A 17187-nucleotide genomic window follows, 5' to 3' on the forward strand; every position below is an offset into this window, starting at 1 on the left:
GCCTTCCGCCACGGTACCTGTCATGGCGGAGGGCGGGTGGTGACCCGCCTCCACTTCCGCCTCGGTGCCTGTCATGGCGGAGGGCCGGCCGCGGCTGTCTCCCTGCTGTCGTTCAGATGAGATGCTAAAAAGACAGCTGTAGTTCCCGCTTCTTAGTGCTTCCTTCGGCTGCTTTAAGTCCCACAGCTTGCGTGGGGCCTTCCAACACTTCCACAAGTCCGGTTGTTAAAAATTACCTGCTCAAAAATTACAGTAAACCGTGCCTCCCCACCACCACCCCCCTTACTATTGAGTTCAAATGCAAGTTTTAAACACAGTTCATGGTTTAAAAGATGCAAAGTTCAAACACAGCTGACACGCGTCAAGGAAAACCAGAGCATTCACAGCGAGGCGTCCGGCACTGCTTGCAGAAAGGTCTCCGACTAAAGCAGCCAAAGGATGCTCTAGATATTTTTAAATTGAAGTTACAATGTCCACCGATAAGCCACAAATAAAGGTGTCTTTATGTTTTTTTATTAATAAATACCTTAACAGCACCACTGATACTTGAACATAATCCTGCAACACTGTGCACGGCGGCTGCCAGGGGACTGCGAGCGGGCACATCCGTGTTTTCATGCACAGCTGTTCATTTTGTCCTTTCGTGTTTGCTTGTAAACAAAGTAATCTCTTCCATACTTAATAACCTTTCATAAAATTATTCAAATCAGTATCAAAGAAGAGGAAAATGCTCTTTTTTATCTACTTCCCTCTTTCGGTTTTAAGGTGACTCAGCAAGTGTATAGGAGTGCTGCAATTTAAAACCCGATCGATCGCTGTGATTCCCTTTAAAGGGTGTTCTCTTTGCATATGTATGTGCACACATGTGTTGAAAACAAGACTTTTGGCCACCTTGAAGTTTCCATGTGTCTGAAAGTGTATTAGCATTAACATTTTGACAACAAAAACTGGAAAAAAGTGTATTCCTATACATCAGAGTTCTGTACATTAATAAGCATTTATACAAATATAATCCACCAAATATTGGCTTCTACGTACAATTCTGAAATATGGTGATTCATTTGTATACCTAACCTTCAACAATGCTAGTACTAAAGTGAACATTTCAGGTTGCTTTAACACCCACAGAGTACCTTTGTTTTACAAGGTGGGTACAGATTTCTCTTGCTGTACATGCAGTTTACTTTTGAATAAATTAAGTGGTAAAGTGAAGCTTGAACAACATAGTCTGTGGTGTAGTAACATCAGCAACTGCAAGTTCCTGGCCATCCACAAGCCCCAATTCTGAAACAGAAAGAAAAGCTTAAGTATAGCAAGCCCATGTGCTTTGTCTTTTTTTAAATAAAGTTATCAATGCCATTCCCACAAACACGATGAAATAAGGCTGCAAACAGCTCACTAGCTAAACTAATATTCATCTAATTCAGGAAACTAACAGACCTTGTCAAGAAATATATAAAGCACTATTGGAAGTATGTTTAATTTACATCAGTTATCAGCGTGCTTTGTTGCAATGTTTTTCTCTGCATCTGTCCATGCTTCACATTTAAGCAATACCAAGCTCATCCCTGAGCAACCTGAGAAAGGTATATTGCACGTAAAAGGATAATGAAGCACATTCTATTGTATAGCACAAAATAAAACTAAGCATGCCATACAGAGAGATGAAACTGATGGACTTTGTTTAGAGCAGTATCTTGAACATCTACAGGTGACAACTGCATGATACCTTTTAGTGTCTTGGAAAGATTTGGCCTTGTTCGTTCTTCAATTGAAGCTACCGTCTGGGGGAAAAAAAAAAAAAAAAGCCAAAACATTTCCTTTCAATTCAGGAAAATAAATTTAAATAAATTAATATTAAAGACAATTATGTATGTTGAGATTACCTGTAAATAAAGTGTTTTATTTCCCCCATACATAGTTGCTGTGATTGCAGGAGATTTCATTTGCCTACATACAAAACATTTTTTTAAAAAAAACAAACAGTCAGGTAAAAAACACATTTAGAAATTACCTTTTTGAAACAGTGAACTAGCAAAAATTACCAACTAAGTCAGAATAGTTGCACACTTACAGTGAAGCATTATTTGTCAAGTAATCCAAGATCTCCTGCAATTTAGCTGATGGGGAAATCTCTATGTTTTGGGGAAGTTGGCTGCAGGCTGGACAGTTCTCCTACAATAAAGTAGCATGAGAATGCACATTACATTAAATATGATTTTAAAACTGCTGCTAATAAGGTCTCAAAACTCTTTGTGTGTTTGTAGATTTTTTTAAGTTTTAGCTCTAGAAATATTAATACCGTTACACACATTAATGACAAAACCCAATTCCTCATGAAGTCCGTCATCATTGGACTGGCTCCCAACAGCAACTAAGTATTTATGAACTACAAAACTCATCTGACATAAAATTTAATACTACAAACTTCCAAGTAAATTGTTGTCATAACCTCTTTTGAGAATATTTGCTTATGAGTCTTCTTAAGACTGTGTATTTTATTTTGTAGACCACGTTTCCTTTATTACGGGGGAAATCTTCAGGATTTACTTTCAAAAAAGTCAAGTACTGTTTTCCTCTGCAGGTAGCATAGCCAAAACAGTTGAGATACCAATGTTGCACCAACAGACACCACAGAAATAACTGTCTGAAAAACCTCCCTATACCAGAAGCTACTTTTCCAAATATTAAGAAACTTTGGCTAAATAGGCAAAAATTAAAATATGCTGGTACATATACTATGCAATAGTTTTTGGTAAACGGATGGGTAGAAGAAAAGGTTTCAATACCAGGACATCAAATAAAACATCTGTTGATCTGGAGGTCAAGAGTCCTGCTACTCTACATGGTCAGACCACCAGTGTCATCACTATTAGACCCCAAAACCACGGAAGTTTAAAAAAGGAAAATTCCTACATGCTAAAAACAATACTCTGGAAAAGTAGCAGACCAGGAACATTGTAGTTTCTGCTTTTAAAACTTCAGAAATATTATTATTCAGTGCTAGGGGCCAAAAGATTCAATACTGGCTTTCAGAAATACACACAAACTGTGAAAGTTCAATAGAAATCAAGGAAACAACCCTGCAAGCCTTTAATGGCACTAACCTTTCTTTCAGCTTCAAATGTGTATGTGTATAATCCATCTGCATCATTAAACACCAAGTAGTTGTTAAGAGGAATGTATGCACTATAATGACAAATATGTTAGTGTTAATACACATCATTATGTTGGAAATCATGTATGTTATTAATAAGAAATGAAATACCTTGTGGCTATTTTAAAAACTTCAGTGGCGCAAACAGCTGGAATGAGAAAAAAACCGATTTCTTCACTTTCTAGCTCTATATCAGGACATGCAGACATTAGTGCACAGAGTTGTACCAAAGAAGTGACCAAAAAAAAAAGAGAAAAATAAACAACTGAAGGTAGCTGGCAGTTCTACACATAGATTCGGGACTAATGTGAGCCTATATTAAGCTTATATACCGTGTTTTCCAATTATTTTTTTTTCCCAGTCTCAAATGCTTTTGCTCACTCCCACAGTCATACATGAGCTTAAAATTTATAGTCACAAGCAGTTTCTCTATGGAAAGCAGAAATGAGACTGTAAGAATAAATCAGACCCATTTAAAAATTACTATTATCCTCCCCAAGTTCTCAATGCCAAACTGTTGCCTTACAAAACTCCAAAGTCTGTAAAACAGAAGTGAAACGAGTTCTTTTAGCATACCTGCAATTACTGCATTTGTAGAAGCTACTGCTGGAATAATTCGTTTAACCACCCCTGTAAAAGCAAAACATACGGCTTTGTCTTTTCCAAGAAACTAAACTGAGAGACAACTTTCAGCCAGAATAATTACAGAAGGGTGTACCCAAAGATACTTTAAACTTTCCAGGAATTTCTGTAACAATAAGGTATAATGGCGTGGTGCTCAAGTACTTTGGCATTTTTTTTATTTTATGAAAGGATCAAGCATGTTGAGAAAAAGAAGGTATCACACAAAGAGAACTAGTGAACAAATTGTAAAAACAAATAGTCTGTATTCAGTACTGAAAATTAATTTAAAACTCAGTTCTATTTCTGTTTAACTGGAGAAATGCATAAAGGAAAGATATTTAGTTTTGGTATTCCTTCTGCAAGAACAGGCTTGCCAAACTGTATTGGCATCTTCATCCAACTCTTCTTACTGAACCCGTCCAGTCAAACAGCATACTATATACCGATATAAAGCAAGATTTCCTATGCGTACAAGTTTGTACATTGGTAAAAATGAGGTTTGCTCTTTTTTCAGGCCTGCCAAAAAGACAGCAAACTCCTAAGTAGTCTGAAGCTCATTACTGACGTGTGTACCTTCCTACCTGAGAAAACATGCCTAACACTTTTATCTTTGCGTTCTTTCTGCCATGTACTTTATAATGAAGCTATCTTCAAATGCCGAAAACTATGCAGCCATTTGCATGTACATAATTATATTTCATAACTGGAGTTCACATTTATCTGTACCAAAAAAATACTACTAGAGAAGCCAGTATAAACTGCTGCTGCTGAAAAAAAAGACTATCTGCAATACACTAGGTGGAATCTGAGGAAGATACACAAGGAATCAGTTTGCCTTTTTTTGACAGAAAGGCACACACTGAAGTTCAAGCATTGCATTTCAAGCTCAGCATTTCAAATGCATTCTCAGTACAAGAAGGCAACAAATATATAGAAGTTACCACAAATTCTGGAGATTCTGTATGAGTTTCTCCACTTCTTTTCTATTTGGTTAGTGTTTAAAATGCTGATTAAATGAGCGGCAGCATTCTGCACTTGCATGCGAACAGAGGCATACACAGCAGTAAAGAACAGATGCTATAGTCTTAACCAGCCTCAACTGGCATAAAGTGTGGTTGTTGCTAAAAGAGGCAGTCACGTTCTTTTGTTCCTACTCTTTGACCCAGCAAAAGTGGTCACAGTGTAATGCAAACTGTGGAGCTGCTCCAGGTTAAAAATAAAATGGCAAGAAGAATGTTCAGTTTTGTCCCAGATAAGTTCCTCTGATTCATCATGAATGCCTATATATTTGATTCATCATAAAAATATTTGTGCTGGCACAGGAAACAAGCTTCTTGTTTCTGTTTTAAGATATTAAGACAGAAAAGAACTATTTCTTTCTAGCAGAGCTGCCAGCTTAGTCATAACAAATACAAAGAATGCCAATCCAGCCTAATTGCAAATGCCACAAACTTAGTGAAATGCCATACCCTTACCTTGGGTGAGTCTGTATGTAACACCTTTAATATTAAATTGTGATGCTCTTTCTAAAGACTTCTGGTAAATCCACTGTATATGTTCAGGGTCATCTCCATCCAATGCAACACCTTCTACAGCAAAGTTAAGAATTTACTGATAAGTTACAGTTACAAGAGTCCTTCAGAAATACAGCACCCTTTTTGTCTAAAAAAAATTCATTTGTTTTAATCTGGGTTAAAACAAATACCACATTAAGCTATTAAAACTTGACACTTTAAATAATCAAAATATCATTTATACAAACATCATAAGTTCTAACATATTCTATATACAAACTACCTTAACTTCACAGATTTATAGGGCTGTTACAGGTCACATTTTGAGTCAGGAAAGACATTGTGCAGTACAAAAGAGAGAAATACGTGAACAAATATGGAACTGGAGAGCAAGCCTGAGAAGAGAAAATCCATCACCAGCTCAGAGGAGGTTTAGATTCAATATGACAATAAGCCACATAAGGTTAAGAGGTAGGATTCTTTTATTAGAAGTAGCTGTGTATACCTAACTCAAAAAAAAAAATAGTTAAAAGGAGAAATGTCAGTTTAGCACCAGTGCAATATACTAATTACCTCCAAAAGGTTGCTCCTTTGGCCACTGCAATATCCTGACATACTCAATACAATGCTCTGGTAGTCTGGGCATAGATGCAATAGTACACATGGGAAAATTGACCTGGTGTGGGCAGGGGAAAAAAAATCATGTAATACATTATGTATAGTACTAGGAAAAGAAACAAGCAAGTCAGAGGAATGTAAAAACAGGAAATATCACTAGTTGCAATTACCTGTGGTGGATAAAGCTCAAGCGTGCATTCAACACATGCTGTCATACCAGGAATAATCACACGAACATTTCCTTTAAAACCTTCTGTCCCTCCATCTATTAAAGGTATGATGGAACTTGGATCCAGTACACCATCTTCATAATGTAGAAATGACATCTAACGAATAAAGGTGGAGGGGGGTTGTTGGGTATTGTTTGTTTTGGTTGTGTTTTTTTTTTTTAAAGAAGTTGCTCGAAGAAAAAAAATCCTAAAAACATTATTCTTAATGGTACACCACAAGATTAAATGCTTAATATACAGTTTATTTTAAGGGTACATAGTGTATAGAACAGTACTTATTTGCCAGTGTGCAGGACTTCATCTACCACCTTCACCCTCCACCTCTTCCTCCTCTTACCCCTCTAATAAATGCTATTATTTCCTTATAGTATACCAGAACAAATGGTTGGTTGATTTGAAGGATTTGCGGGTTTGATTCTTGGTTCGTTGTTTGGGTTGGTTGGGTTTTTTTAAATATTGGTAAATACTCAAGATCATTATTTTATAAACAAATCCACAATGATAAAACTACCTAGTTCAATGACCAGCTTTCTACTACTTTGTAGCAGTGGGGCTACAAAAGATGACATTTACAAGTTACAGCACAGTAAGTACTGTTTGGCTAATGAAAAAAACCATTCACAATGGGATCATCCAGAAAGGCTGCGGAACTTCCCTTCTTACGATTTTCAAAAGCTGACTGCACAAGGCCACCGTGTAATCTAACTTTGAAATTACCCCTGCAGGGCACTGCACAAATATTGGCTAGCACTCAAGAAAAAGGCAGGTAAGAGAGCATGCATTTTATCCTGTTCACAAAAAGAAAAAAAAACAGAAACAGGTACAGAAAGCTATGAGTTTCAGTAGCCCTCATTTCATTTTAATGACACATTCTACACAAATCTGTTCAATTTTAGTTACCTATACTCAAGCAATAACCAGGCTTTAAAAAGATTGAAGACTTTACCAGCATGCCATTTATCCATCTTCTTGCAATTATAGAGTCCAGCCCACAAACAATAATATGAAACTCTAGGGGGAAAAAAAACTGTATTTAAAGTCTATACTAATGCATACTCCTTAAGACAAACAAAGTATTCTGCCTATATCAGTCCAGAGGAACTGACTGTAGTTTAGCTATCTCCCCTAGACTACCTATATAACAGATGCATTTAAGTTTTGTCTATTTGTCACTTCTACTTCCAGTATACTGTAGAAGGCTAAAATAATTAGCAATCTAACTACCAGGAAAAGCAGTGAGCAGCAACAAGGGCAATGTTCCCCTAAAGCACCAGTGGGTGTTTGGCAGGCAAATACCACTTACGTCGATAGAAACTTTCATCCATATCTTGAATCTTCTTAAAATACCTGAATGTAAGCCCAGTAAAGGAATATAAAGTAGTTAAGTTTACTGTTTTCTATTTGCTAATCTAAAGCCAAACATTATCTAATTTATTACTATAATTTTCTATGACACTTTTTTAAAAAAAGTGATTGAAAGATTCAAAATTTCCACAGCTGAAGCTGTAGCATCTGAAAAAATAAGTAAGGGACACAATGTAATAGTCACACACACAGGAGAAAGCTCAGCAGACAAACTATTTAGGAAGCTCAAAATGTGCTCTCACAAAGTCCTCTATCAGTAAGTGCTGCTCTATATTTATAAACTAACGTCTCCTACCAGTACGTACTCAAAACACTCCAGTGAATAAACCTATAATTCTAATAACTCAGTGAAAATTAGAATACTGCATTTGAATAAAAAGACTCAGTGGAAGCATACAAAATAGTTTCTTAAAGCTTAGCCTTCTTTCCCCATGCATATTTCCTGTATGCTAATGCCACTGAAAAAGAATTCTCAATCACCAGCTGAATGAATCTGTTCTTTATTGTATGAAAAAAAGAGAGGATGGCAGAAAAATACTTGAGATAGTCTTACCACCTACAGAGTTTTCTAGGTTTTTTGAAGCCCGCAGGGCTACTAGTTCTTCATAAAAGGATACGCTACGACAGCACAATTGGGAATGCGGCTGTTTAGGAATTCTGCTGCAACTTCTGCTTTTGGTCGCCCAACATCCTTCGGTCTGGGAAAAAACCCCAAGCAATTTCAAATGCATTATTTTAGTAGATTAAATTTTTCCAGACTCTGTGAATTGCAATACTGAATTAAGTAACTAATTGTTACTGTAGGACAATTTATTCATGTGAATAACATTAAGGCATCCCCATAAAGCATCAGATATGAGAGCCCCAGAGTTACCTAAATATGTCCATACAGTTATCAGCACCTAAAAAAAAAATCCAACAATTTTTCATTTTGCTTGGAAGAAAAGGGTACCAGAAAAATTGGTATCTCAATGTGTGTGCATTATTCTTTGGTGTCACCTTTTCCATTAGTCATTAGCTGTATTTGAATGGTGAGGAATGTATGTTAATTTTCTTCATGATCAAACTGTGACACCACAGATCTCGAAACAAGAAGGAATCACATGCAACGTTTAGTTAATTATGAGTACTACTGTGATATGAAAGTTCAGTAATCTTGAATGACAACTTGTTCAACCAAAATAATGATCATATTCACATATTTTGTTTAGGTACATTTAAAAAAACAAAAGTAAAATGGTGAAAATATCACTTACCGAAACAGAAACTGTCGGTTAAGATTAGAAACATCTATAGTATCCATGTCAATAACATGGATCTGTCTAAAGCCGGACAGTGCCTGTGAAAAGAGATAGTCAACTTCATTTAATAGGAAATGAAATGCTTACAGTGCTCCAGAATTCATTCCACATGCTAAAAAGCTACCTTTGGAACAACAAACATATTTGCTCTCCACTACCTGTACAGACAGGTATATGGCCATTCATTGTTAAAAGAATGTTCTCTGTTGGGTGGCTGATGCTGATATTGGGACAGATGGAATTAGCAAGATTTGAATGGTCAAAGACAATGTTCTACTGAACACAATATTGCTTTAGCCTACCTAATCATGACACAGGGAAGCCAACAGTAGGCTGATCTATAAGGGGAATTTGCAGTAGTCCCTCACAACTGGAGTAAATCAAAAGCGTTCATTGGGGAAAAAAACCCGCAGAATTTGAAGAAATATCATAAGCATTTCCTTGCTTGGCAGGAACAGAAAAACAAAGTTTAATTCCTCTAAAATCTTAAGTTTTTCAACATTCACTATTTTCACAGTTGGCATACATGAGTCTGGCATATCCACCCTCAAATCATAGTTCCAAATAAGCCAGCATTCCTCACTGCATTCAATGTTGGAACAGAACGCAAACACAAAAAGTCACCTCGCTATTTAAGAACATGCCAAACCTCTGACAGAAGTTCTGCCTGATCTCTGTTTGCATGCAGGCTATCATTAGATTTGGCAAATTACTTCAGAGTAAAACTGTATTGCAGGTCCAATCTGATAAAGTAATAACAACTGTCACGCACAAAGAAACAATGTGAATTACAGTTAAAGGGAAATACATGCTGTAAAACACTGCATTTAGAGAAAGGAAATGCGTTATTATGTTCTGAAGTGACTCCAAAAAAAATTTGAGTCCTGTCCCCTACATTTTTTCCTTTAAGACTCAATCTTGTTATTTATAAAGACTTTCAAACTTCTCATTTTCCATTTTCTGAATAAACAGAGCCATCCCATGCATAAGTACTGAAAATGCCGTATTGGGAAACCAATTAAACAAATGAACAACAGGACTAAATTCTGTCAGAATAGAAATAATTTTCTGTAAGAAAGGCAGCAAGAAATACTGTATGTCATATTGGATACCCTTGCTGCTGAACAATCATTTTGTTTCACTGATAAATGTTCAGCTTTTGTTCAATATTACCAAAACAGGCTGGGAGAGCCTGCTAAAGAGAAGAGTGAGCCTGGGACATCATAAACATACAGACTGGACTCTTTATCAAATTTATATTCATTTTCCCAAAGACATGAATCCATGTGAACAGAACCTAGATTTACTTATGAGCTTATCTTTTTGAAAATAGGTAAAAATAAATCATGATAACTTGAAATCTTTCTGAAGAGATGGGAACTGAGTGCACACAGCAGACTTATAAAGTGCCTTATCCCATACAAATCCTCCCTCTCAATGAGCTATCAACAGATTGAATTTGTTATGTCCCAATAAACACATAAAACAGTAGCTCTAGGCAGAGGTTAAATTCACCAGCACTAAATTCCCAAAGAAAGAAAACTGCCTTGGAGCTGTCATAGTCTCTTCAAGTAAAATCCTGCTTAAGCATTGCAGTAGCAAACCAGCAAGCAGAACAAGAGTAAACACAAGTGCTAGAACTGTAAAACCCCTAAGTTAATGGATCTGGAGTGCCTGGCTTTAAAGGAGGCTATTAATTTATCAAGCATCTCAAGCTTGGAGGTTATCTGTGGAAATACTGAAATAGCAGTATGTAAATTCTACAGTAAAGTACACTAATGTGTAAGTGTTGGTATAAATTAAGGAAAAATGTTATTTCATAGTAAGTTACTATATCAATCCACACATTTTCCATGGAATCCATAAAAAATTCTTCGTATTGAATAGAAGCATGGATTAGTATAGTATTAGTCTAAACTACCAAACTCAAACAGGATGGTAACATTCATACACTACGATAAATATGAGCATCTGTGAGGACAAAACACACATTAATAGGATAATTAAATTCATACACATTTACTGGGTAAATGTCTGACAGCACATGATCCCATGACTGCATTTTAAACACTTAAAAATTGCTTTTCAGAACACGTAGTGGGAGAATCCATTATAAACTAACACCGTACCAAGAAAATTACAGAATACCTTCTGGTACTCTGTACGCCAGGGAAGTACTGTAACATCCCTTCCCTGTTCTTACACTATTACCTATTCCTCCTTAGCTATCTCTATACAGGATAGTACATGTTGGTCTGAGTCAGCAAAGCTGCCATTACATAGGCTGAATTCAGCAATACAGATGCAGCTCTGCGGGAGTGTTCGGTCTCTGCAGACAACCTCTGATTTACTGATCTTGAGGAACTGGAAAACCCAAGAGCCACTACTCAGGAAGGCGAAACAGGTTCCACGGACATGTAGGTCACCACAGTAAGTCTGGCTCTACTAATTTCACTATGAAAGAACATAAATAATTCCAGCAGTTCTAACCTCACTTTGAATTAATCCAAAGATGTAAACCAAACGGAAATTAAATTCAACTTTGGCTGTTAATACTGAACTTAGTACTAGCTACTTATGGCAGTTTAAAGTATTGCTTTTCATCTGAAAAGATATATCTAAGCCATTGTATTCCAAACACCACTTCCTCGTATCATTATAAGCATGATTTGTTCTCAGTTTACTTCATTCCCCTAGATCTGGTAATTAGGGAAAATTACAAACATTAGACCATATCTAAGGCTGCAAGTGAACTTCTGACTACATTTCATAAAGAGCACCATGCTGTCCCTCATGACAAACTTTGAGACAGCTAAATAAATAGCATACAACATATTAGACTACCACCTTTCAAGCTTATTAGCAAAGTGCATTCTTCAAGTTTATTGTCTGTATCTTCATGTATTTTATACATTTTGATTAGAACTTAGAAATTTAGTAGCTATATACAATAAAAAATGCCAAATTAGCAACGCAGAAAAGATAATTTCCTCAAGGGGAAAAAAAGAAGATGCTAAGAAGCAAAGGGTGAAAACTGAGTAATTACCAGGTTTTTCAGGAGTTCGCATCCTAATCCTCCTGCTCCAATAACTAGTACTTTACATGTGCTTAACAAAAACTCAAGAGCCTGCGGAAAATATAAAACAAAAAATTAATACACTAAATAGGAAAAAGTATAATTTGTCCTTTGCTTCATAACCCTTATACATGTGTCACCGTAAATTTTCAGTGCCCAATAAGTTTCACATAGAACAACTTAGATCAATAAAACAGTTTGTGCTTGCAGGAGTAATTACATATTGGACTTTAATCAGCTGTGGAGTTCATGCAGTTCCTATATCCCAGCTTACAGAAAAGCAAGACCTTTGTTCGTATCAGTATTCTCTTTATATTAATTTTGACCATGAAAAAAGCAAGGTCTGCCTTTACTATCATTCAGTTTAAGGAAGTAATGTTTTCTTCCTCCAAATATTTTACTGATACATAATACAAAATAAATGTAAACACACAGACAACATTGCTGGACAAAAAGAATTGAAATTTTTAACTACATAACCACTTTCTGTGAACTGTTCTACTAGACCCCAGCCTCAAACTAGTAAATAATGGAACAGTACCTTAAAAGGTAACAGTAAAATACATTCAACTGTAAGTTCTGAAACAAATGTACCAAAAAAGGAAAGCAGAAGAAATACTTAAATTTTGCTTTTCTCTACTAAACATCTTTCCCAATTCTCTAAGTACTCATATTAACCTTAATCCCTTCTTTAAGTACAAGAAACTCCTTACTGTATCTAATTACTTAAAAATGGAGAGACAAATGCTGCTATTATTCATGTGGAACTCAAAGAGCATAATTCATATGTTGTTATATATTTATATATATATGATGACAGCAAGCTCATAGTTGACTCTCTACAATTCAGAAATACAGGCTTATAGAAAGAATATAGTATGTTCTTCTAGAATCATAATGTTCAATTGATTAAAATATAAGCTTTTCATGCAGTTTTAGTATTCATACACTGCTGGTGGTCAATTAACGAAACTGTTTACATTAGTTTGCAACACACGCTACAAATTTATTTAAAGTAAGTATTTCTCACTTGAGTGCCTGGCTCGAAATCAGGATGTGTGAATGGTCCAGATCGCTCGAGGAACTTCTTTACATGGTTCCAGCGACCTTCCCAGTCTCCAGTGTCCCCACACCCACCATCAACAGCCATTCTGCACAGAACACAGTAAATTCAGCTGCAAAATCATAGAGAAAAAGCCACACCTCCACAATGTGTTTTTTTTTCTTTATATATCTTAAAAATACCTAAATTATTGACCATTCATACAAATGTGCCTGCATATTCTTTATGCATGTAAGTTATGTGCATGAACATTTGCATGAGTGGGTTTTATTTGTGGAACTAGAAAGCAATAATACAAATATGCATAGAGGGGGAAAAAGCCCAGGCATTTCAAGCAATCCCACTAATTTTGCTGTTACTAGTAAAAGTTGACCTGAAGTGAAAAAAGGGTCTAGCCTTTTTACTTTTATTTCCCTCATATTTAAAGAGGACATAGAAAAAGAGGTTGCCCCTTTAGATGTTGAGGGTGATGGTTTTTTCATCAGTCAAGTCTTGTATTCCTTTTTCAACAGACTTTTTGAGTTCATGAATCATATTTAGAATTATCAGTATGTAACTGCAACTGTGAGGCACTGAATAAATAACAGTAACATGCCCCAGTATCGTCTCCTCTGAATCTTTATAGTGGTTTATTTAAACAATGGTTAAAAACCCCCATACAAATCTTAAATGCTCTTCACCCTCAAATGGTACTATGTAATTTAGAACACCCCCATTTTTCGGTCATCTCCTGAGCCTGTCAGCAGTAGCAGACTTACTTGAAAAAAGGAATGTTTGCCATTACCTTCTTTTAAATTTTCAAGATAGAATTTTACATCAAATGCTCCACTACCCTTTTTCTGCTTTTGCAGGTCACTTTTAGTAGTACGTAACTATAAACTGCTGAAGAGACTTACTGGAATAGTTCAGAATCAGCTCTGTCAAGTAATTTTCTAATGTAAGATCGTCACCTACACAAAACGAGCCCTTCCTTAACAGTGCATTTCCCTTTTTAAATAGGAGCTCCATTCAATATATATAAACGATTATGTTCTACGTTAATACAAAACTAAGCTCGTTATAAAAGAGCTTTGCCAATCCTGATTATGTTCTGTTGTCATTGATAAGGAGCGTTATTTGCTTCCTCCTATGAAGTAATATGAAGAACGCTTGTATCAATGACTGTTGGGCAATGTTTAGAATTTATTATTACTTCCTGGTGACCCATCTCAAAACAAAAAGGAAACTTAGTGAAAACATCTAGACGGCAAATGCCTTTATCCTCACAAAATTCACAAGATGGACAACACAGTATGTCCACAGTAATAACTTGCAGACAATTAATTTCGCAGAAGATTTTCAGTAACAGGGGAAAATGTCACTAAACCGCAGGAATAAATACACCATAATTTGCCTGTATTTTGATTGCAGACTGAACTCATTACTGGTTAACCATTGACTTTACTAAGTTACTTCCTGTATTAGCAGTTAAATAAGATCTACAAAATTTATTTGAATTCATAAGGGTCTTTTGACCTCTGACTTGCACTTTTGTACCTCCCCCAGTTTTCACAGTAATGTGAAAATACACATATTTCACATAATAGGAAATAGTGTGAATAAATACAACACTCCCTCCGCTGAAGCCTGGGCTCATCTCTTGTAAACCAGTTTTCAGGATGTGCACTAAGCACCGACTTAAGCAAACAAAATGGGTCAATACACATCACAGTAATTGCTTCTATGGGTTAATTATAATTTTTAACTTCTGTGGAAACAAGTGCAGAAGCTATGCTTGGTGACATTAAGAACAACTCTTTTAATCCTTTTACATAGTCCATATAAAGAGCCATTAAGCAGCAGTACTCCTTTTCTGTTTAGATGTCTGTTTTCCTTTACAAGTGATAAAACGGTAAGATTTAGTTTCACTTCTGCTACTCTGCTATAGTTTGTTTTTTACAGGCTTGGACATTGTGGAGATCTGAAAAACATCAATAACTCAACCTGAGATTTTATGTTGAACTTTCACAGACTGTTTTTTTAAGCGTTTATTTTTTGTGTTGTTACAGTATTACCAGATATCTGTATTATCAGAGTTTAACAAAATCCTTGTTTATTTCATCGAATCACTCTCACTTTAAATCTTGTTTAAAATATCAGAGCACCACAGTCCTTACGCTGCTTTAGGCCCAGACTTTTCCCTACCACCTTCACATCCCCAGAGCTCCATGCTTTTGAGGGACTTGGCATGCACCCCTCCCCATCCAACACGCCCAAGGATTTTTGTGACCCTCACCCCGACACACACATGCACTGCCTGCGAGTCCACCGCTCAGGCAGGCAGGTCTGCTCTGTGATCTCTGGGAAGAGGGCCACAAGCAGATGGAAGGGAATAGTTAGGGGATGGAAGCAGATGAGGTTAAAGATTTCTGAGCGTTAGTTTTCAAGGCCGTTAGGACAGATGCATAGAATTCAGGGTTTTAATAAGCAGAGGCAACTGTTCCGTAGCCTGAATTTTTTTAATTTTCAGCCAAAATTTAGTCACCTGCTTCTAGCCTAGAGGCCCTCCCCAGCAACGCAGCTTCTCCCGCTCCTGTCACAAAGCTCTCCAGCACACCAGCCTTTACTCATGCCAAGCTCCAAGCCCGCAACTCCCACCCCCGCGCCGGGTGAGCCCCTTGGTCCTCTCCCCGGGAGATTCCTCTTCCCCAGTCCTCTCTCTTCAAACGCCCTTTCGCCTTCCCCCTCCTCACGCTGACCCACCTAACACCTTTCCTCCGGCTCCCTCCTCCCGCCCCGGCCCTGGACTTCGCCTCTCCGCCGGCCGGGCCCCGGGGCCGCTCACGCACGGTCGCCCCTACCAGCGCCTCTGAAGCGGGCCCCGCAGCCCTGAGCTAACCCGCAGCCTCCTCCCAGCCCACCCCTCTCCTGCGGGGCTGCGGCTCGCCCTGACCTACCAGCCGCCCCTCAGCAAGCGCTGCCTGCCCCTGCCCCGGGCCGGGAGCCCGCTCGCCCGCAGCCCCGCACTAACCCATCCGCCAGCAGCTCCTCTAGCCTCCTTCTTTTCTTCTCCCTAAAAGAGAGAGAATAAAAGAAGGGTCAGTATCGCGCTACAGAGACCGGGGAGGAGGGAGAGGGGACCCCGGGGCCCACCCGTCCCCGGGAAGCGGGGGAAGGGGCGGCCGAGCACACACATACAGGGCACTTACGGTTCCTCACTATCCGCCATATTTCCCTCTGCTTCCCACGATGCACCGCGCCGCCTCTATGGGCGGTGCTTTGCCAGAGCGCCGCCACGGTCGCAGGCCTACCGAGTTGGGGCGCGGCGGGGCGGCCTGCGGCGTCCGCCCGGCGAGGCCCACCGGCCGCTGATCCCCACGGCAACAAGGCGGGGACCCCCCCCCCCCCCGCCTCCGACCCCTGAGCAGAGACCGGGGAGCCGCAGCCGCCTCTCTCCCGGGGCAGCGGAGGGCTCTCCCCTCGCCCACCTCCCTGACGCTTCCCGGGAGCCTCGGGCGGCATCCTGAGGGAAGAGGCCTGTGGCAATCGCGGCCCTGTTAAAGCCCCCGGGATAAATAAAGGCAAAACGCGGAGGTGGCGTTGGCCTCAGGCTGGTCTCTGCCCGCCAGCCGGGCGGCTCCTCCACCTCCACTGCGTTTTCTAAATGGTTTTTGTCCTGTCTGCGCTCCCCTGGGGCCAGGCCACGGGCTCTCCCCTGGTCCGCACGTAAAACAGCTCCTCAACACGCAGGAGCCTTCGTGCCCCAAAACTAAGGCAAGGAATGGCGTCTAGGGTTGGGGCGGGAAGCAGGCAAGCAAGGGCTTACGAGGGTTGCGCTTCAGGCCTCCGGCTCCTGAATTTTAGGGATCTAAACCCTTTGCAGATCGAGGGGCAAGAAGCAGCTGCCGACCTCCGGTGTGGTGGTCGCACTTGGCTTCCCGCTGACCCTCCATTTTGAGAAGGACTTTGTCGCCCGGCATGGCGGCGCAGTAGGGACAGCGTGCGCTCGAGCCGCCGGGGATGAGGGGTGTGAAGCGCTGCAAGAGGAACCGTTCTGACAGGGACTGCTGGGGTCCCAACCGCCACCGGCCTTCCCCTCCGAAGCAGGAGGGTTTGGGGTGCAATGGTCCCGCTAAGCAGGGTCTCCCTGGGGTGGCTCGACGCTCCCCGGGTGCCTCTGTGGCCGGGGCAGCCGCTTCGTGGCCCCCTCCACGCTGGGCCCCCGACTCCCTGTTTCGCAGAGGACCTGGCTTCTCCACC

At 39.4% G+C, this 17187-nt stretch overlaps 1 protein-coding gene across 6 annotated transcripts; it reads right to left on the bottom strand.

The window, feature by feature from the left end:
• Window positions 1–60: 60 nt before the first annotated feature.
• UBA3 (ubiquitin like modifier activating enzyme 3) lies at window positions 61–16230 on the bottom strand. Of its 6 annotated transcripts, none has more exons than XM_049826859.1 (18): window positions 16137–16201; window positions 15959–16000; window positions 12916–13036; window positions 11856–11936; window positions 8765–8847; window positions 8126–8206; window positions 7447–7490; window positions 7090–7154; window positions 6084–6239; window positions 5869–5971; window positions 5257–5367; window positions 3734–3787; window positions 3269–3305; window positions 3108–3189; window positions 2075–2175; window positions 1887–1950; window positions 1730–1784; window positions 61–1284 (listed from the first exon to the last, which is right to left on the bottom strand). In XM_049826859.1, exons 1-18 carry the CDS (start codon window positions 16154–16156, stop codon window positions 1196–1198), a joined length of 1389 nt encoding a protein of 462 aa, XP_049682816.1. In that variant the 5' UTR covers window positions 16157–16201; the 3' UTR covers window positions 61–1195. The 6 variants fall into 6 exon arrangements, with proteins under 6 accessions (XP_049682816.1, XP_049682815.1, XP_049682817.1 ...); XM_049826858.1 differs by having other exon boundaries at window positions 62–1284; window positions 5257–5370; XM_049826861.1 differs by having other exon boundaries at window positions 63–1284; window positions 5257–5370; window positions 16126–16163.
• Between the last annotated feature and the right edge of the window lie 957 nt (window positions 16231–17187).

Source organism: Accipiter gentilis, chromosome 23 (assembly GCF_929443795.1).
Source record: "Accipiter gentilis chromosome 23, bAccGen1.1, whole genome shotgun sequence".
Classification (NCBI taxonomy): domain Eukaryota; kingdom Metazoa; phylum Chordata; class Aves; order Accipitriformes; family Accipitridae; genus Astur; species Astur gentilis.

Bases quoted from the DNA above. Each gene is read 5' to 3' on its own strand.
- UBA3 (XM_049826858.1), bottom strand. From the start codon at position 16,156: ATGGCGGATAGTGAGGAACC. The intron at 6,240-7,089 runs GTAAAGTCTTCA...TTTATTCGTTAG, and splicing joins GATGGATAAATGGCATGCTG to ATGTCATTTCTACATTATGA. The intron at 1,951-2,074 runs GTAAGTGTGCAA...TTTTGTATGTAG, and splicing joins TTGACAAATAATGCTTCACT to GCAAATGAAATCTCCTGCAA.